A 21,343-nucleotide genomic window follows, 5' to 3' on the forward strand; every position below is an offset into this window, starting at 1 on the left:
AGAAGAGGAGAACTAGGTCCGGGGAGGAGGGCCGCCGCCATTATCGGAAAGCTTTGCAGAAATACCACTTCCACACACGCAATCTGCGCACGAATTGCATCCGGACATGAACTATTTCTGTTGCACTCGAAACATATTTTCAGACGACACACCACGGCGATTACACGAAACTCAAACGTTGTCTCGTGTGCGCGACCCGGCCCAGCATTATGTGAGCACAACAATGGACAGAATAATTATTGAAAAAGCAACGTGGTGAACCGAGAAGAAGACTGCTAAGCTGATTTTTCTTTGTACGCCTGAAATTCTCACGAGGACAAAAAAAAAAAAAAACACCCTTTGCAAGAAGAAAATTGGATTGTTCTGTCATTTTTTGATATTTATTTCTTCCTCTCCCCGTGTTTAATTGCAACGAAAACAGTGACGCTAAACCAGAGAATCCAGGCATGGGTAATGGATATTTTGAATGAAATAACCCCATCGCACAAAGTTGTGGTATCCGTGAGTTGAGACGACCCCATAGTGCATTCTGCGGCTCGACGCTTGTGCACATCAGGCGGCGAGGGCTGCGGCAAGCGCTGGCCTGACAGATGCGAGAGGAGAACGGGAGAAACGCGATGGTACGTACGCATGCTACATATGCCATATTCTCTCATGGGCTATTTCCTGTGGAAGCTGTCGAGTGCTACACCCTAGACAGCTGGCTCAATACGTTCTCTTTCAACATGGTCGGTGTGGAGAAGGTAGGCGCTAGATTTCGGCTCTGCTATTTCATTCTGTAGACAGCAGGCCTGGCGTGGTCAGCCCCTCGCTCTCCCTCTGGGTGTGTGCGTGCGCGCACCCTAAAGCTCATGTTAACTGTTAATCCCTTGCCAAACACAGGCTGTAACCTTTTATCAAATCTTAACTAAGTAAGCGCGTAATGTAAACGGAATTGCTCGAAGGTGCACTTCAGTGAGCTGTGATTTGATACCGATGGACGGAGCAGTTCGGTGGTTTTTAATCGCAGAGAACTTGTCCGTCCGTTTTGGGATATCAGGCCTAGCTCAGCTGAGCGGTGTGGACTGCCTGTGGTTGCTTTTGACCCTGCGGGCGGAGCTGTTTTGTTTCTACTGTGCGGTCACTTCATGTGACATGATATTCATTTCAATGTAAACCCATAATTATACTTGGCATGATGCTTGACTCCAGTGAATCCCATTACGCATAAGTGAAATAATGCAATCGGTCCTTTTTTTTCCTTCTTTTTTTTTTGTCCCTCCTTAGAAGTGATGAGCCGACTACATATAGGCTATATCGGAATTGCACCAGTGCTATTATAATGGAGGTGTTAATCAATGCTATAATAGTGGAAGTAGGCCCATTAAGTGTCTTAAAGGAATGAGCAAGGTCAGTGTCGTTTGGCAGATATTGTGCTTGTGTCTGGCTCTCCCGTAATAAGTTCTTTATTCAGATTGGGCTGATGGCTGCTGTTTCATTTAGGTTAAAAGACTGAGGTGCCTACAACATAGTCATTTTCATGCTTGTCACCCCACTCACTGATGTCAGCTGACATTGTCATTTAAAGAGAACCACTCCCAACAGGTTTTCTTCAAGGATCAATGTAACGACTTTGACCCTGGTTTGATATTGAGTTTGCCTTGAGATGAGTGGACCAGGGCTGAAATGAGTTGATTAATGAAGTAGTTGATCGATGTAAGATTGATGGGAAACAGTTTTGATTACTCTAATAATAATAATAGAATTCAATAAGTAATATTTAAGCAAAAATACCAACAACTGGTCCAGCTTCTCACATGTAAATATTTTCTGGTTTTCTTAAGTTTCTATGATATAACAGGAGATGTCACATTTGGCTCTTAGACATTGTTATTATTTAAAACAAAAGAGAGTAATAGCTGCAGCCTGAGGATATACAATTTAATGTAATTTGCGGAAGTCAGTGCGCTGTCTGCTTTAACATTGTATTTATTTTACTCCGGCCATTAGTTGTAATATCGAAAAGTCAGGAGGTATTGTGACTGGTCCTGTAACACCGTCTTCATTAGGCTTTTGCTGGTGGTTAGATATAATGCCAAAAACTACAGCAGTGTGTGTACTTGGTGTGTACAGTGGTAAAATGGATGCAGTGATTTCACACATATTACAACTAATTGTGTTTCATAAATGATCAGACTTGATATACGACCACGGCCATAGTCAGGGACAGTAATTAGAGCCCAGTAACCAGTTGAATTCAGAATCAAAGAGCCAATGTTAGTTGGTCTTAAACATTATACCCAACGTTCACCATTGAGGGTCAATTAATATCATTTGGTATAAAAAGGAAATGGGCACTAGCTGGAATGAGATGTGCCGCTTTCATTCCTCTGTAATTGTCATATTGAGTTATTATTAGAGATCACTCAATTATTAAGAAGGAAAGGAAAAATAGCTTTATGCAAGTTGACAGACATTTGCAACGTCTATGTGGAACAGTTTGTCTGCAAACATTTTGTCTAACACAAGTCCATTATCACGTGAAGTAGCATGTTTTAACAATATGTTTTTATTTAATGTAAGTTGCCTAGTATGTCTTAAGGTTAGGGGTGTGATGTTTTTTCCCCTTTTTAATTCAAAATGTATTTTTTATTTGTTAATTGCTCAGTTTGTCTGATTTCTTTGTTGTTTTTTTTGACAGGATCAGATTCATATAAGGAGTGCATGAAAGAACCCTCTGCTCATATCACTGCACTTATTAAAACCAAAGCCCAGCAGAGGAAAGTGAAATCTGATCTCCTCTGTGGGTCAGCAACTTTATGGACAAATATTCAAGTGAACTCCTTTATACAGTGCCTGTTTGTGGCAGGATGAGCATTAGCAGGCCATGATGGCGAAAAAGCAAGATGTCCGGTCGCCCATTTATAACCTCATTGTAGTGGGTTTGTCAGGAACAGAGAAAGAGAAGGGCCAATGTGGGGTTGGCAAGTCCTGCTTCTGTAATCGGTATGTGCGCCCCAGTGCTGATGACTTCTACCTGGACCACACGTCAGTGTTGAGCACCAGTGACTTTGGGGGTCGAGTGGTCAACAATGATCACTTTCTGTTTTGGGGGGAGGTGTCCCGGGATCTGGAGGAGGGGCCTGAGTGCAGGATGCATGTTGTGGAGCAAACGGAGTTCATTGATGACCAGACATTTCAGCCACACCGTAGCACTGCTATGCAGCCCTACATCAAACGGGCCGCGGGAACCAAGCTGGCTTCAGCGGAGAAGCTGATGTACTTCTGTACCGATCAGCTGGGCTTGGAGCAAGACTTTGAGCAAAAGCAAATGCCTGAGGGCAAGCTGCAGGTCGATGGCTTCCTGCTTTGTGTTGATGTCAGCCGGGGCATGAACCGCAACTTTGATGATCAGCTGAAATTTGTCACAAACCTGTATGGACAGCTTAGCAAGACTAAGAAGCCCATTGTGCTGGTCCTCACCAAATGTGACGAAGGAGTGGAACGCTACATCAAAGATGCACATACCTTCGCCATCACAAAAAAGAGTCTGCCAGTAGTGGAGACGTCTGCACGCTCAAATATAAATGTGGACCTTGCCTTCCTCACTTTGGTTCAACTTATTGATAAGAGCAGGGGCAAGCCCAAGATCATTCTTTACTTTGAAGCCCTAAAGCTCCAGAGTCAGCAGATAGCTTCTGCCAAGGATCGCTATGAATGGCTAATCAACCGCATCGTAAAGAATCATAATGAAACCTGGTTAAACACCAGTCGACGCATGAACACCTCCCCAGAGTACAAAGAATATGTGTTCTTGGAGGGAACGGCTAAATGCAAGAAGCTCTTTCAACAGCATGTCTACCGCCTGAAACAGGAGCACATTGAGAGGCGTCGTAGAATATACTTAAGCACTCTGCCTTTAGCACTTAGTTCTTTGGTGCCTGACCTGGATGAGATAGATCAGCTGAGCTGGTCTGGGGTACAGAAGGTCCTTGAGTCCAAGCAGCACTTTGCCCACTGGTTTGTCGTTCTGGAGGACTCGCCATGGGAGGATACGTCTCACATTGATAACATGGAAGATGAGCGAATCCCTTCAGACCTGCTGGAGACTGCTGAAGCGGAGGACTTATTTAATGCCCACCTGGAACATCTGCGTAATGAGTGCAGACGGGCAGAGATGAGGCTGGAGTTCAAACACAAGTTAGCCTCCTCTCCCTTTGTCACACCCGGTAGACCCTGGGAGGAGGCCCGCAGCTTTATCATGAATGAAGAGTTCTACCAGTGGCTTGAAGAGACTGAGTACTTGGACCTGTACAACCGCCATCAGAAGGAGACCATTGACCGCGCTAAAGAAGACTTTCAGGAGCTCTTACTGGAGTACTCCGAGCTTTTTTATGAGCTTGAGGTGGATGCCAAGCCAAGCAAGGAGAAGATGGGGGCTATTCAGGAGGTTTTGGGGGAGGAACAGCGGTTCAAGGCACTGCAGAAGCTACCAGCTGAAAGAGATGCTCTGGTACTGAAGCATATCCACTTTGTCTATCACCCTACCAAGGAGACCTGCCCAAGCAGTCCTAACTGTGGAGACTCTAAGATTGAACAAATCTTAGTCTCACGTTTCCCCACGTGTTACCCATTTTTTGATGTGAAAGCTCATTTTGGGGACACCAAGGCTGACAGAATTAACCTTGTCATACTAGGGAGGGATGGACTGGCCAGAGAATTTTCCAATGAGATTAGGGCTCTCTGCACAAATGGCGACTGGTATGTGTTGGACGGGAAGATGTATGAATTGACGCTGCGGCCTATCGAGGGAAACGTGCGTCTTCCAGTGAATTCCTTCCACACCCCCACTTTTACCCCTCACGGATGTCTGTGTCTGTACAACTCAAAAGAGTCCCTCTCCTATGTGATTGAAAGTCTTGAGCGACTTAGGGAGTCAACTCTTGGCCGAAGGGACAGCCAGCTAGCTAAGCTGCCAACGTCCCTGCTTTTAGTCACTAAAAGAGGCGTAGGGTCATATGTGGATATAGGTGGAGAAACTGCCTTAAACCTAATAACACAGGGACAGCAGGTTGCAAGGAGGCTGCAGTGTAGCTTTTTAGACCCTGCCTCCCCTGGTGTGGGCTATGGCCATAATGTCAACGAGACTCAAATCAACCAGGTGCTGAGGGGCCTTCTGGATATTAGGAGGAGCACATCTTTTAGTAGCAGCTCCCCTCCCCTCCTCCCTGAGCCTCCAGGTCTCCGAGACTCTCCTCATCAGCCGGCCCCAGAGGCCGACCTTCGCATTGTCATGTGCTTAATGTGTGGAGATTCCTACGACATTGAGCAGCTCCTGTCCCCTTTCCTAATGCATCAGCACTGCAGGCCCATGTCTAATAGTGGCACTTCTGTATTACTGGAGCAGACGGTTGGAGGACACAAGATAGCTATTGAGCTCTCTCTGCTCTCATACCACGCCTCCTTCACTTTGCGGAAGAGCAGGTTAGTACACGGCTACATTGCTGTGTACTCGGTCTCCCGAAAGGCCTCCCTGGAGACCCTGTGTGCATTCTTGTGTGAGGTTCAGGACATCATCCCAGTTCAGCTGTTGGCAGTGGGCGATAGCCAGGCAGAGCTCACTGACAGCGACTATGCCTGTGAACAGCTGATCCAAGGGGAGGAGCTGGCCCATGAGATTGAGGGTCGTTTCAACAGTGTGGTTTGTGGATCCGGGGGGGTGGTGGGAGGCCTGCACAGGATAGAAATGTTCCATTCCTTTCTGATGGAGGTGATTGAGAAACGCAACATTGTGGAGGCCACGCACATGTACGATAATGTTGCCGAAGCATGCACCAGTGAAAATGTGTACTCCCCGCGCTGCAGTTCTCCCAGTCCTGTCACCATGTACCTGGATTCAGAAGATGACGTAGAGCCATCACCCCCGTACTATGATGGCACACTCACTTCTCACAGTGGGGGCTTCAACCTGCCCGAATTAGATTCCAGTGACATCTCTGTCATCTCTGACATCAGAGACTTTGAGAACAAACTCAACAACAAAGTGCCCACCCAGGTGAGAGTCAAACCGGGTGTCACTTTTGACTTCCGGAAGGTGAGCCGTAACCCATATATCGATACGATGGGTCATCGCCGCTCCCTACCCTCTGCTGTTACCTGGGTTCCCGGTGGGGATGTGGGCTACGATCCCTCAGACTATGCCGAACCCATTGACGCAGTTTCAAAACCTCGCCCCAGCAACGAAGAGATCATCTACTCTGTGCCACACGACAGCACACAAGGCAAAATCATCACCATCCGCAACTCCAACAGGATGCACTCCAATGGAAATGGCTCGGACAGCGAAGCGGACAGCAGCTCTCTGGAGCGAAGGAGGAAGTTCTCTGCGGCGGGGGTGAAGCCTCGTCTTTACCGCGACCGCTCCAAGCGGCTTGGCAAGTTCAGCAGCTTCCGCACAAGCTTCATAGGCAGCGACGATGAGATTGGAGCGCTTCAGAAGTCCAAGGAGGATGACTTTGGGACCCTGAAAGGCGAAAGTCTTGTTGAGGAAAGTGAGGACCCAAAAAAGAGGAACATTCTGAAGAGCCTGCGACGAACAGCCAAGGTGTGTATTATATCACCCTTTTCTCTTTTATACTAACTTGTTCATAATACAGAGATTGTTTTTGTCTTTTATGAAAAATAAACAGACAGGTAAAAGGTCACCACTCACTGTCGAGTGAGTATGTTTAAACTGTGGTAATGTCTTGGGGAGGATTCTAGAATGTGAGGAACTCCTGATTTGCTGGATGGAGAACATTACATTTTGTTAGAAATCTACCAGTGCAACTTAGTATCAACATACGTATCCCTGTTTGAGACACTCACATTCCTCTGTCTTTATTTCTCCGCAGAAAACAAGACCAAAGCCCCGTCCAGCCATTCCCAAGCCCCCGGAGAGCATTTACTTTGGGGCCCCCCTAGTGAATGTGGTATCCCCAGACAGACCCATCCCACTCTTTATCGACAAGTGTGTCCGCTTTATTGAGACCACAGGTACGTTGTTTTATCTTTTGCCCATGTTGTGCTGTTCTGCGTGTGATGTATGCAAAATCTGAAATACTAACGATGGTCATTTATCAGTTTTTATTCTTCACTACAGGTAAATATATTTTATAAAATGAATGTTATTGAATAGTCTCCTAAAGAAAAATGCTTATTGTTGGAACTCTGAAACCAGTGCGCCTGTTCATGACCACATTGTGATTTGAAAGTAATTCAAGGGTTTATTCAGTTGAGTACTCCCCCACAAACTGCCAGCATCTGTATTGCCATGTCTGTTTGCAATGGGGCTAATGAAGTGTTTGTGCTTTGCTCATTTCCAACTGTGCCCCCCCCCCCCCCCCCCACCGTCTTCCCCTTTTTCTCTGCTGCGCTCTTTCTTTCCCTCAGGCCTGAATACAGAGGGGTTGTATCGCGTAAGCGGCAACAAGTCGGAGATGGAAAGCATGCAGAGGCAGTTTGAACAGGGTGAGCTGATCGTCAGACTTGTTTGAACCAGCTGTTTGACATGTAATTATGTGGCTGCCTAATCAAAACATAAACAGATACCAAAGGAAAGTGACATGCAAGTGATTGTTCAGTCCCGCTGACAGGTTTATTTCCTCTCATCCCTATAACTCTCTCATTCTCTCCTTGTGTAGACCACGGATTAGACCTGGTAGAGAAAGACTTCTCCATAAACACTGTGGCTGGAGCCCTCAAAAGCTTCTTCTCTGAGCTGCCTGAGCCCCTGGTGCCTTGTGCTCTGCAGGTGGACCTATTGGATGCTTTCAGTAAGCAAACACTGCTGGGCTGGGAGGGTCTTCACAAGCACATACAAAGATTATTTCTTTAGTAGGGAAGAGGGTAGGGAGGGTTTTGGCTGACCTGTTTTGCTCTGTTTTAGTGTTGACAAGAATCATTTTCATGGTAGTGTATGAAGACATTCAAGCTTCAAATGACTGTGTTCGGTGATGAGGTCTTGATTTTGACAAACTGAGCTTCTCTCTATGTGCAGAAATGAATGACCGAGAACAGAGGCTATATACCATGAAGGACGTCCTAAGGAGGTTCCCCAGGGAGAATTATGAGGTCTTCAAATATGTAGTGAGCCACTTACACAAGTAAGTTCCCTCTCCCCTGTTTGAATCATGTTGTGAATGTGTTGCTCCTCTGTGGTAGACACCCATCTGTTTTGTTTTTCTGCACTGTATGATGAGAGTTGATCATTTGTTGTCTGTCTGTTTGTGTTTTTCCCAGGGTGAGCCAGCTGAACAGGTTGAACTTGATGACTAGTGAAAACTTGTCCATCTGCTTCTGGCCCACCCTCATGAGGCCAGACTTCACCACTATGGATGCCCTGACCGCCACGCGCACCTACCAGACAATCATCGAGAGCTTCATCCACCAGTGTGCATTCTTCTTCTACAACCAGCCCCTCCTTGACTCCCCCACCGGCTTAGCAGGCCTCCCCGCCTCACCCACCGCCACCCTCAGCGGGAGCTCTGCCTACTCTTGTTACCGCTCCTCTCCCCCCCACACCACCTCACACTTCAGCCCCCTGCAGCAGTCTCCACCCACCACCCCCCAGTCTCCGCTTCAGTCCCTGCTCCCTCCCCTCCACCAGCACCCCCACCCCCACCATTCCCCTGCCGAACAAGAGACACTGTGAGAGGCGGTGAAACCACGTGTGCCCATGATGATGCTGGACCTTATCACCAACACACACACACACACCAACACACACACAAACCTGTGCACACTGTCGTTGATCATTGACAACCTAGGTTATGAAGAGAGGAGATAGGAAGTGTATCAGAGACTTCCCTAACCTGCCATTTTTATCCACACTTAGTGCATCAGTGTACCGTTATCAGTGACTCTTCCTCTGCCCTCTGAGCCCCTCATCGCCTGGAATTTAAGGGTTTCAGGTCCGAAGAGGAGGACAGAGGTTGCTGTCACAGCGAGCATCTCTTCTGTCAACAGCCACCATTTATCCTACACTACCAACAAATAGAAACCTCTATGCCAAGCTGGAAGATTTGTGCCCACTGTGTTTTTATCTGTGTAAAACTGTTTTGTTTTTTTCCTCATGAAAGTACTGCCACTGGATTTTTTTTGAGACTGCTCCTCTGTAGGTCTTTTGGGCAGCAGTTTTCTCCATATAGCAGAGGTTCCTCTGTCTGCCTTTGGGGTTTCTCTCATCGGCTCTACTTGAGCGGTCAGCATGGGGGGGGAAGGAAGGAAGGGGGGAGGGGGGGGGTTACACATCCAGGGATGCACTTTAATGATCACTGTTGTTTTTCCCCTCAAAAGGGTTCTTTTTTGATGACATACTGTTTTTCTTGTGTGTTTTTAATTTCACAGCTCAAATAGCCATACCCATTGCCTTTACAGAGCTCTGGCAGATCAAACTTTGTTTACATCAAACTTGTTTTTGTATCCACAAACTTATCTGAAGCACTTTGTGATAGTGTAGTGTTACATTTGAAGAAATGCCACATTGATTTATTGTCCATATTGTTTGTTCAGTGGCTGAATGTGGCATCAGTGCAGGCTTGTGACAAAAAAAAAAAAACGAAGATTCTTTTGTAAAAACTTGCGTTCTTTAGGTTGATCAAGACGTACCATTTTAGGTCTGACTCTACCCATATTCATCCAGCCATGTGGAAAATAGGTTTCTTTGAGAGTTCGTCCTCTTTCCAGCTGTTGCTTGATCAGAGTGGATGTTTAGGGAAGATTGGTTTAATTTGACCAATGTAATATCAGAGAAAACGTTGCCTGCCATCAGTCAAGTGAAGGAGAAGCATTTGAATGTGTAACGTAATCGTACCATAACACAACTCTGCATTGCCGCCTGCTGTCTATTGAAACCAAACGCTTGCAACGTGATAGGTTGCTGGATGTGTTTGCCGTGGCTGTCCATCAGCCCAGGCTCTTTGTCTTCATCTAATATTACGGACCTTTAACTCAGAAGGTTTGGTATTTTCAACGCACTGTTCCTGCTATACAATACAATGACCAGTAGAAGTTAAATGTTTGTGGGTAGGACACATTCAGGAAGCACCACTGGCCGTTTACCTGCTCTCGTGAATTAGTTTAGTGCTGGTCCTCTCCTCTTCATGGATAACAGTCAGCTGATTGTCAGTGGTAGCAGTGTTGATGAAGACCTGGTGATTTTACCCATTAAACTTATGACGGGGAGCACCGTCTTTTCAGTGGGAACAAGTAAAAATGGACCACTAGAGATTGAAGTTCCGGATGATTGAAGCTCTGCTCTTGTTGCAACGATGACCAGACAAGTTAGACCTTTTGGTTGTCGTAGTATTTGGGATCATCGCCTTCTGGTACTTTTTGGAATCGCAATGCTGTTGGAAGTCAATCGTTTTATGTGTTTGTCCGATTAAACTGAGGGCTCTTTCAAACTGCTCATGGCTGTAACATAAAGACCGGCACAGAACCTACCCAGCAACTGTCCCACTATAACACAACTCCCGGGAGTATATAATCTTACCACATCACTTAACTTCTGACACAACCGTGGCAAATTTACCGTTCAATGAGGAAAAAAGCGAGTGCATACTACTCTATAATGGTTGTTTATTTGTATGTTGGGGAACACCACCCGTTAGTCAATGGTAGAAAACATTTCTAGTGTGTATTTCAATGATTAAAGGTCCATTTTTACAATTTTTGTGAATGGTTCAAGGCCACTTAAGTTTAGTGCATGATTAAAGTAAAATAAATAAAAAAACACACCAAGGGAGAAGGACGAAAGCCTCTCCCTTTTTTAAAACATGAAATTAGTACGTGAACAAAACGAATACTGAAGTGAAATAGCTGAAACGTGAAAGTGTATGTACTGTGCACCAAGAGCAAACCATGGAATTTATCTGACTGAGAAAAGTGTTTGAAGATGAAGGCCTGATGTGAACTGTATAATAGTTAATCAATTAAATTGTAAAATTGTCCTCAGCTTTCTGGTGGTGCATGTGTTTGTGTCTTACAAGTTGAGAGGTACCTCCATCCATTAGAGTCATCCCACAAGGTTGAAATGAAAGTGGAAGTTCATTTTTAAGATTTCATTCTAATGTATGAGACCTCACAATATCAGTTGGATTAATATGGTCACGACAAAGGGGCCATACGATTCGAGAATATCAAGCATGTCGTGTCGGTGGTTAAAATGTTGAGTATTGTGTGATGACACCCTGCTGTCATCTGACAAAATATTAGACAGGCTACTATTATCATCCACATTTTTTCGCAGTGGAATAATGCAGCGTGGTTTTCACTATTTTCCTGATTGACAGGCGTGTGTGTGTGTGTGTGTGTGGCTGCTGCTCCTCTCTAACTCTGCTCTCAATGAAGCATTCTTCTCCTAAAGAAGCTTCATCCTACACAACCTCTGCTGTGGTATTTAGGCAGTGGTGCAGGTGACTCCGAGAAACATCCATTATTCACAGCATGTTAGTCATGATTGACTGCACTCTTTTGGTGGAACACAGTATCTGTTGACCTGTGTGGAGAGGTGAGACTTTATAATGGTATGACGCCATCTTGTGGCTGCAGCGCGACTGTTACAGGAGGTGGGCGTCTCGCTACTCACTGTGGATTTGCCTGTGATTAAACAAGTGACACGACGACTCGTTATGTATTTCCCCCTTTCCTTTTTCAGATTCATCTCTGGGTTTGTTCGTTGCCGGCTGACCGCTTCATCTTCAGTTGCATCGCTGAGATCATGTCTGGTGCCACACATCTAAAGAAAGTGTCTCTTGGCTCACAAAGTCTCACAGGTGATCTGGGCCGCCTTACTGCTCTATGATGACTCCTTATAGAATGTTGACTCATCTCTTGTGTCGTTCAGAGGAATGTAGTTTTGGCATTAGTTATTTAATTTATTTAGGTGACTGATCTGAATTCAGTAGTGTTCGTATTGTTTTTTTTCTTCTTATACGATTATGAATTGAGGAACTCTCCAGCCTGAGTTCATAAACTACGTAGTTTATGAGAACGATAAGTGGGACGTTTCCCAACAATATGCAACACATTTGACTCTTGATTTATGTGTAATTGTAGCTTATACCCTTTTCATTGATATTGTGAGTATTTTACCTGAATTTGCTATCTTCTGTGAGTTAACAGTCGTGTTATTGACAATAGTGTTCAATTTATAACTTCATTTTTCTATGTGGTTCTTGTCTTCCCCTGAAGTCCTCTGAGAGCACAATGTTGTAGGCCAGAACGAGGCCTCCTGAACAAACATACAAAGTCTCGTTCACTTTAAGTCAGTATGATGGACACGTTTACACATCTATCCAGACTCTCTCTCATGAGATCATTCTCATAATGGTTTGGCCATTTTCATACCGGATGAATATTTACATTTTCAGATTATATTTACATCTAGTTTCAACATCAGCTGAGTATCGACACCAAACACGTTACTCTGTTATATTAATATCAACCTGCTACAGGTCGTCCAGTGATACTCCGAGCACTTCACCCCGTCTCCTCTCGTCTCATGGTCCTGCCAGCATGAGGACTGCTTTAGCTGTCTGTTTTTCATGTTCAGATGACATGCAAACAAACCTGTTGAGAATGACAGAGGCCGTGACGTATGAAAGATAGCTTTATTGCACAAGGTGTTAGAATGATCTTTTTAGTTTTTCTTTTCTTTTCATAGAAAATGTACTTTTGAACACAAGCAATTGCTATAACAAGCAACTCAAACAAATGTTTGGGATACCCTCAACATTTTCTTTTTTTGTTTTGTTTTGTTTTTAATTTTCATACATTTTTTCCTTCAGTTTTTCCCTTTTAGCAAGCATGCAATGATTTTTTGAGGATGAACAAAATACAAAATAATGACAATAAAAAAAGTAAATAGGACAAATGACAACAGCAAAAGACCTTTAAAAAAAGAATAAAAATTCAACAAATTAGTATCAAAAACATAAAGGGAAAGAAAAAAATGTTTTTTTGCCCATTTCAGAAGTAAAATATTTTATTTTTGATACTATTTCAATTTTGAAATTGGGGCATTCAACCCTGATGTGTCCCCTGATTTATTCTGACGAAAATAGCTCTTCATACAAAACTGTGTTTTTATGTACAAGACTTAATCTATAAACAACACTGACAACGGTAGAGATGATGGATCTAGCATGTTCCGGGTGGTGAATTTTAACTTTAATTTATCTGAACGGGGGGGAAAGGACGGTAGCCGGAATGATTCAGGTTTACAGACCGACTCCAGTCCAGTATATACACAACAGTAAGTTTGTGTGACCAAAAGAGCTACGAGTCCCTGATTTCACTTGGCTGAACTGGTTTTAGCCACAGGCCACATACCTCACGACCAAAATTTAGACAAAACCCCAAACAAATTAAAATGAATATCATGAATCAAAATCAACGGACCAACAGACACCCCCTCCCCTAAACGAACAAACAAATAAAGTACATGGATAAATAAATATAAACCACAAAACGCTATCATGGAGACATTCCAAAAGGTTCTTGTGTGAATGTACATCAGCGCAAGATGGAGGGGTATGGAGATAAAGAAAGCAGGGCATATACAGTAATTCAGACAGGGCAACAACAAAGATATCAATTGAGTGAACATTATATCATTTTCAAAACTGAACTCCCTGACATATAACATCGCTCAACATTATATTGTTTTACTTCATTCACATCATGACTGGGATTCTTTCAGCTACTTGTACGTTTCTTTGAAGAGCGAAGCTCGGCTGGGTGACACCAAGGCAGGCTGGGAAGTTGGTAGGATGTGTTACTGAAGCCGTGATTCGACATCATGACTCATGTCTGCAACCACTCTCCCAACATAAAACTCATTTGTGGATCTTCTGTGACACTTATTTCTTCTTTTTTTTTTTTTTTTTAACCAACCGCTCAGGCTTTCGAGAAGCTCAACAGAGTCAAAGAGCCTGTATTCTCAAAAGCAGACTTAAATAATATGACGGAAGGCTTTCTGCCATGATTGTTTCCGCCGAACACACGTACACAGCAAAGTAGGTTTTCATTTGTTCACCCAGTCAGCCTGCCTTTTCAGGAACTGAAACTAAATCTAAGTATATCTTGCTTTCCCCATCTTGGAAAGGGCCACTCTCTGTCCACACAGGAGCGAAACACTCTTCTGTTAGTCGGTCTACATACAGCAACATACAGAACATCCCGTATATATACTAAACTTTGTTCTTTCTTTAGTCCAACCTTCTTCTTTTTTTAATTTAGGTTGAGCGATTGTCTCATTCTTGAATTTGACATTAACATTAAATTGCTGTATATACTCCTAAACTATTGTAGTACATACAATTTATACTTTGTCATAATTTCCCTTAAATGTCAATAATATACCTACATAGAAATATATATGTAAATTCTTTATAATACCAAATATTCTCTATTTGTAATGTGAGAACTTATAGCTGGTTCATTTGGGTTGTCGTGATTTGTTTAAAAAGTTAGACACTGTTCAGCTGGAGAGAGATGTGTGGAGAATATTATTGTGATAGACATTTTTATCCTTCTTGGAAGTGAACCTGAATCATTTGTTTTGGAATCACCATCAAGAGAAAATCTGCCAATAGCTATTTGGGACTTTTAAGAGACACATAGAGGGTGAAAGATAAGTAAGAATAGGGAACTTAACTGGAAGTCCTGCAAGTTGACAATAATACTCAAACTATGGAGGACAGTATGTGTGTGCATATGAGAGACAGGATGGCCACACAGCTTCATACTGGCTATCGTAGTCTTCATCATCATAAACACAGAGCTTTTCGCTCCTCAATTATAGTCAATATTTTCAAATGACCACAGAATCACTTCCTGTTTTTATTTTTTTTTTTTTGCTGTGCGACTCCGCGAGGACTGAGCGGAGCAGAGCACCAGCCGGCTGGAACTGTTAGTTGGAGTTAGTACTTCTTTTATAGAGTCCCAGGTGAACATGAAAAGCAGGGTTAGCTGGGTCTCTGTCTGGGAGAACACCTATCCCGAGGAAAATTAGAATGCTGGGCAGTTCACCATTAGTTGGGTTTTAAAGAAAGATGGTTGCATGCCCTTTCTAGGCCCAGACCGAAGAGCACCAGAGGGGGGGGCTGGCTGAGGAGTGTGATAGCAATGCAAGTCTGTGCAGGAGGACGGACTACACCAGTGTGTACGACTTGGAGTACGCCCCCACACTCTGTTTCTGCAGTCTCCCCAGCGCAGAAGAGCTGCTCTCTAGCAGCGAGTCTCTGGAGCCCCCCACCTTGTTACTGTTGGTGGGGTTGCTGCCCGTGCTGGAAGTGGAAGCAGTTGCTGCAGTGTTGGAGCTGGGCATGGTGAGAGTCCTTTGGGGCAAGGTGGCGGTGCCCGAGCTCGCGCCCAAGCTGGCCAGCCCAGAATGGCCCAGCGTCAGGACCTGCTGCTTGGCAGGGTCTAGAGTCTTGTGACGGCCCTGGGTGTGATACGCCCGCTGCGTCAGGCTGCGGATTGAGGCTTCCCGCGGCGGCACAGCTGGGCACGGGTCATGCAGCTCCCCTTGCTTGCGGAAGAATGGGTCCGTCTTCATGTATAGGGGTAGGTTGCAGAATTCACCTGAGAGAGGCGAGAGAAGAGGAAAGGACAAGAGCATACAGTGAGGTGATTTAGAATTTTATGCCATTGTGTCCATTGCTGAAATGAATTATTTCCTAATGCATATGAATAAATATGGCCCTGCCGCTTTTCTTACTATATAACTGATGACTTGGTGGTTTTGATTTGGGATTGATTTGTTTGCAGAAAAACCAATGCCTCTGAGTGATTGTTTTGGCATATCGGGCCAGGAAACATGACCACTTGGTTTTTGATTCAACTTGGATCATTTCCAGTGACAGTGTGGGATTTACCTGTTTGTTATCTACATTATTGTGGCAGATAAACCTTTCTTTGGTTTGTCAGCGTCCCCACACAAACTCCCAGAGAGTGCAGTCCATTCCCACTATGTAGTTTTCGTAATTTTTTATTTGTTTAGTGAAACCTCTTTGGATTCTATTACAGCGTTGTTGTTGTGACCTTTTGTTGCTCTTTTGTCAAAGGAAGACCTTTTCCCATCATTTTCAGTCACTGTAAATAAAATTCCTTGTCTTGGTTCAGGAGAAAAAGCAAGTCTTCATGCATCTCTTTCTACTTACTTTTGTTAGCGCGGTGGGGAATGGGCACAGCCACATTTTTGCCGCGGTCATAGTCCTGCGGTTTGGGCGGTGAGGCAGTGAAGCGGCAGATGCCTGGTTCGGACGGCGTGCTGAGGGAGGTCATGCTGTCTGCCGGGTCGTTGGTGCCCGTGGTCATCTGGTCGGACGAGCTATCGGAGATGAAGCACTCTGTGATGGTGAACTTGGCATGCTGCAGGTGCTCCTCCAGCTTGGCGTGCTCGTAGGCCCTCGCCAGCTCCTCATAAGTGGAGGAGGCGCTCTCCGTCGACACCATACTGTTGCGACCCTTATCTGGAAAAACATACATAAAAACTGCTGGTTTGATTGATTAAAAAAACATTTTCTAGTTTAGTTTCTATTTAAAAAAGGTTGACCTGAAAATGTTAGTCTGTTTGAGAGAAAACTGTGGGTTGCGAGCTCATGGTTTATGAATTTTGGGGAGGGGGCAAACTATATATGGTTTTGTGATTTTAAGTATTATCATTCGTTTCACTCTCTTTTCAGTTCTAGAGTACCTTGTTTCTTTAGTAGTGTTACTAGTAGTACTAGGCAGTGTTAGGTAGAATAGAATAGATTTTCTCCATTCTTTGATTTGGTCATTTGAGAATGCATGTATGGTGTATATACTGTTCATATGCTGCTGGATTGGATTAGACTTTGATGTTGAACCTTAAAATTCAAAAAAATATTTTCACAAAAGTTCTGCTCCTTGATGTAAAAATGGTCATAACATAAAAGCAGTACATAAGGGTTGCAGTGTCATTGTATCAGGGGTGCGGGCTGGGATTGACCCACCTGTGTCTTGCGACAGACTAGCGCTGTAGCTGTCACTCTCGGTGGCGGTGATGCCGTGAGAGCCCATCGTCCGCCAGTCGGACGTCAGAGTTCGCGCCGAGGCCGTCGACTGGCTCTGACTCGGTCGGCTTAGGGTCCACTGGCTGGAGTATCTGTTCCTGGAGCTGTGGGCTGATTTTATACTCTTCCTGGACACGGGGTCTGAGAGAGGTCACGGTGATCAAAGAACAGCTTGGTAGTACAAAGACTGTGTATCCATGTGTTGATTGTCAAGACAACCACATACTGTCTTTACTGTCTGAAGTGCTGTTCAACATGAGATCGAAGCTTTCACCTGGATTTAGCTGCTCAACCTATTTCATGTTCTGTCACTGTAAGAGCTGTGTAATGTATTGCAATAAGCTTGATTTGCAAAAAAAAACAACTCACTTGTGCCTGGGCGGATGTCTGACATGTCAATCAAAGGCCCTGAGTTCTGGATAAGGGCTTGGTGGTGCAGAGACACGCCGGTACAGAAGTTCTGCGGATTCACTGATTGGCTGAACTCCGTGTCTGTCACTGGCACCGCTGTCTTGTCCTCCCCTGTTGCAAAGCAAAAGATGAGGACATACAACGAAATGTTAATGATCTCATAGAAGATACGAGAACATGCGCGATGCAGTGATGAATTAGTTTATGCTGTTGTTCAGTGCAGCCACATGCCTATCTGTTTGATGCCTTCCTTGTCCTCAATGAGTAGCTGAACACGTGGGATGTCAATGTGGAGCCTCAGCCCTTGAGGAGGGCCCTTCACCGGAGTGTCTATGCTGCGATTGTTCTTGCTGCACACACGTGGAAATAACACATATAGTTTTCCAAAGGTTGACCTATGTGAAATATTACACATTTACACAGTATAGGCATAACAACTATGCCCGTAAAACACTGTCTCTTACCTGATAAGCATCTCAGCGAGGCTCTTAGCATCTATAAGAAGACAATATCTTAATTAGATTACAGCTGGCTGTGAAGATAATCGTTTCAACTCGTCACTCTTTGTTACATTAATTCATTACGCACAACAATACTGATCTCTCTCTGAACTCTCGCTTTCTTTCTCTCTCACCCCTAAGACGCTTAAGCCTCTTCTCTTTGCGTTTCTTGCGGATAATGAAGAGCAAAGCAACACCCAGAGTGACGAGGATGACCGGAGAGCCGATGGAGAACAGCTTCTTCACATCATCCCCTTCTCCACGAGCTGATTTGATGGGAGGGATTGTACCTGTGGAGAGAAGGGCAGTGAGAAAAAATGTTTCGGAAAGAAAATTCAGTGCACGTGGCGCTCAAATAGGAAACGATGTCGGATACACTCACTGCCATCGTAGTCGGTGGTGGCAAACTGGGAGCTCTGGTTGCCACACCCAGCACTGTTGCACGCCTTCATTTTGAGCTCGTACCAGGTGGCCTCGCGCAGCTCACTGAGGAAGAGCTGAGTGGTGGAGTTGGCCTTGAGGCTCTGCCAGGCCCAGGTACCTTTGGCCTAAAGTCCAGCATCATGTCAGTGATGGGGCAGCCGCCGCTGGTCCAGCCCTGCAGGTTGAGACCTGCATGAGTGGAGTTGATGTGGGTGAGCAGCGGCTGGTCCTTATTGAACACTGGTTCTGTAGAGAAGAGTGGCAGACACAGAACATCGGCAGGTTAGAAGGATGGTGGTAATGCCAACAAAGCAATATTAAGAAAACAGGCAACAAATTCTCTCCACATAAAGCATTTATTTTGCACAAACTATGCGACAATTATACATGTTTTCAATGTCAGCGATCTGCGAGGGGCAGAAATTAATATTGCTATAAAACAACGTTAAATAGGATAGAACAGCAAAAGCCAAAAAACCGAAAAGCGAAGACAACTTCATTCTGTTTTGAGTTATCGTCTGTTCACTTGTGTCCTGCTTCACTCATGTCGACAACACTTTTGCTTCCACCCCTCACCTCTTCCATGTGTCTTTGCCTCAATGATCTCACTGATGCGCCCTGAGCCCACGCTGTTCTTGGCCGCCAACTTGACCTTGTACCAGGTTCCACAGCGCAGATTGTCCAGCCTGAAGGAACGTTCGCTGGAGCTGATGAACACATCCCTCCACTCCTCTGTGTTGTCCACAGAATACTGAAGCACAAATCCTGCAGAATCACACAACACGTCAAGTCATTTCGAGCAACTGATGTAAATCCAAGAAATGAAAGACTGTGTGAAAGAGAGTCCTTGCTGCTGCTACCTCTGTTGGACACCAGGGGGCAACAATACGCTACAACCAGTTGTAGTTTGACGACTACTTGCACAGAAACATTGTTTGCCCTGTTATTTGCAGATTTAGAACAACTGATAGCAAGAGGGTGAAGCGCATTGAAAGGATGTGTTGTCATGAGACAGCTGCAAGGTGGGCAGGTGTTTCTCTGTTCACAGAAAGTCTTACCCCTGATGGAGCTCCCCCCGTTGTCCCCAGGGATCCAAGCCAGGGTGATGGAGGAGGTGGAGGTCGTGGAGACGGTCAGGCGAGGCTGATCAGGAGGAACTGGATGTAGACACAGAGACAGTGACTCAACAGCAGAGTAGAACATCACAAAGGAAACCCGTCCTCCGCTGGAGTTCCACTCAGAGACATCTTCTGTTTCTTCTTACCTTGCACCACCAGGTTGACTATGATGGTGTCGAAGCCCAGCGTGTTGGTGGCAGTGCAGGTGTAGTACCCAGAATCCTCCGCTTTGACTGAACGTAGCACCAGTGTGCCGTTGGATAAGATCTGCCGTTGACTGTCAGCTGTCACCGGAATGGCAGAGTCCTCACTGACGAAGCACAGACAGGTTACAGATGTTAATCTCGTTCCAGAAGTAAGTGATTTTGTTTTTCGCTCACATGCTGCAGTGTCTGTCTGTGTGAGTCATGATGCTGACATATAAGTGGCGTTAGATGAGCTCTGACCTGTCTTTGGTCCATTTAATTGTGGGGGCGGGTTCTCCCACTGAGCTGCAGGGCAGACGCACTTCCTTCTTCCAGGGTGTGGTCACCGTTCCCCCAAAGGAAAGGATCTTAGCCGGGACTGCACACACAAAAAAGTCATGAATCTTTTGACTGCACCAAGACAAAACAAAAACTGCTCCAGCATCTCCCACACAAATATGTCTTTCTTCGTATTTTCAGATGTCTAACTGCATGTCTCTGCTGAATGAGTGGCCCAGTTGTCCTGAGGGGAAAGGCCTTTACTCACTTCTAAGGGAATAAAAAGCTGTAGCGTCGTGTTTTAGTGTAGCCCCCCCCCCCCCTCTAACCTCTCAGTTACAGTCTATCTTTTCTCCATAGATCCTCCTCTCTATTGATTCTCGCCTGCTACCTCTCTCCCCAAGGGTCATTTTACTGGATAGGCCCTGTTCATCACCACATAATTAACAACAGCGTTTCTTGCAACATAGCCACTACTTAATCAATACTACGGCTGTCAATCCATAACAGAGAGAGCAGGACAGAGAGAGGGTGATGAGGGAGATTTGTGTACAGGAGATCATGTTGCCGTTTCATAGCCATCTCTAGAGCGCTCTCCCTCATAACCTTTACAGAAATCCCTTTACCCTTCTCCTCCGCTACAGGCTCGCCCGAAGGACCCACCTTTCCAGCAGGCTCCACTGTGACCTTCGAGCTGATGTTGCCACGGCCGGCAGTCGTCACGGCTGCAGACCAGATGTGGTATTGTTTACCACGGGTAAGGTGTGTGATGCGGTAGAAGAGCATCTCTGGGTTGGCCTCGTACTCACTGGGCGCCTGGGACAGAGGGCATGCGATGTCATGTTAGCAAAGTGTGATGAGACAGTGACACGACAGACTTCATGGCCGCTCTCGGACCAAAGAAGTGTCGACGGCTCATACCTCCCAAATGGTATCGAAAGAGAACACTCTTTCTCATTTCAAGTCTTAATTTTCTTGGGAACAAAAGAAGTGAACTTTTAAATCGATCAGATATCAGCACAGCTTGCCTTCTTCACGATAAAATGATGAGGCTGACATGTCTAGTGTGGGGACAGGTGTTTCAATTGACAGAGTTTACAGGGCATTTAACACTAACACAGACATAGAGTGAATAGAGATTTTAAAAAGGTCGCATGGGAAATTCCTGTGTGCTATATTGACAGGGATCCATTACTGTAATTTCATGTAACTCTGATATGTATTCATATTCCTTATGAATTGTGTTATTGCTTCAATTATTTAGGCATCCAGATGTTCTCCAGTTAGTTATTTCTCTTGTTTGTATTTGCTGGTTCTTGGTATAGGGACTGTCTTTGTCAAATACGAATGACCTCTCCAAGGAC

At 45.0% G+C, this 21,343-nt stretch overlaps 2 protein-coding genes across 2 annotated transcripts in view; one reads left to right on the forward strand and one right to left on the reverse strand.

Annotated features, from left to right (window-relative positions):
- Positions 1-61: 61 nt before the first annotated feature.
- On the forward strand, positions 62-9,222 carry arhgap35b (Rho GTPase activating protein 35b). The gene is made up of 7 exons (XM_079283603.1): positions 62-620; positions 2,681-6,583; positions 6,873-7,014; positions 7,411-7,488; positions 7,662-7,793; positions 8,018-8,123; positions 8,260-9,222. The coding sequence occupies exons 2-7, from the start codon at positions 2,867-2,869 to the stop codon at positions 8,669-8,671; spliced, it is 4,587 nt and encodes a 1,528-aa protein (XP_079139729.1). The 5' UTR covers positions 62-620; positions 2,681-2,866; the 3' UTR covers positions 8,672-9,222.
- Positions 9,223-15,175: 5,953 nt separating this feature from the next.
- The window catches only part of LOC306788193 (cell adhesion molecule DSCAML1-like), a gene marked incomplete at both ends in the record, with an annotated part of 48,347 nt that continues 42,179 nt past the window's right edge, over positions 15,176-21,343 (reverse strand). The window contains 15 exon segments of the mRNA XM_079283597.1: positions 15,176-15,609; positions 16,188-16,499; positions 17,004-17,204; positions 17,433-17,585; positions 17,706-17,824; positions 17,939-17,969; positions 18,109-18,264; positions 18,357-18,518; positions 18,521-18,643; positions 18,974-19,162; positions 19,456-19,554; positions 19,662-19,825; positions 19,962-20,079; positions 20,639-20,823; positions 20,825-20,893. Coding sequence (XP_079139723.1) covers positions 15,176-15,609; positions 16,188-16,499; positions 17,004-17,204; positions 17,433-17,585; positions 17,706-17,824; positions 17,939-17,969; positions 18,109-18,264; positions 18,357-18,518; positions 18,521-18,643; positions 18,974-19,162; positions 19,456-19,554; positions 19,662-19,825; positions 19,962-20,079; positions 20,639-20,823; positions 20,825-20,893 — 2,515 coding nt within the window.

The sequence above is a fragment of the Melanostigma gelatinosum genome, assembly GCF_949748355.1.
Source record: "Melanostigma gelatinosum genome assembly, chromosome: 14".
Taxonomy (NCBI): Eukaryota; Metazoa; Chordata; class Actinopteri; order Perciformes; family Zoarcidae; genus Melanostigma; species Melanostigma gelatinosum.

Bases quoted from the DNA above. Each gene is read 5' to 3' on its own strand.
- arhgap35b (XM_079283603.1), top strand. From the start codon at position 2,867: ATGATGGCGAAAAAGCAAGATGTCCGGTCGCCCATTTATAACCTCATT. The intron at 6,584-6,872 runs GTGTGTATTATA...ATTTCTCCGCAG, and splicing joins GCCTGCGACGAACAGCCAAG to AAAACAAGACCAAAGCCCCG. The intron at 8,124-8,259 runs GTAAGTTCCCTC...TGTTTTTCCCAG, and splicing joins GTAGTGAGCCACTTACACAA to GGTGAGCCAGCTGAACAGGT.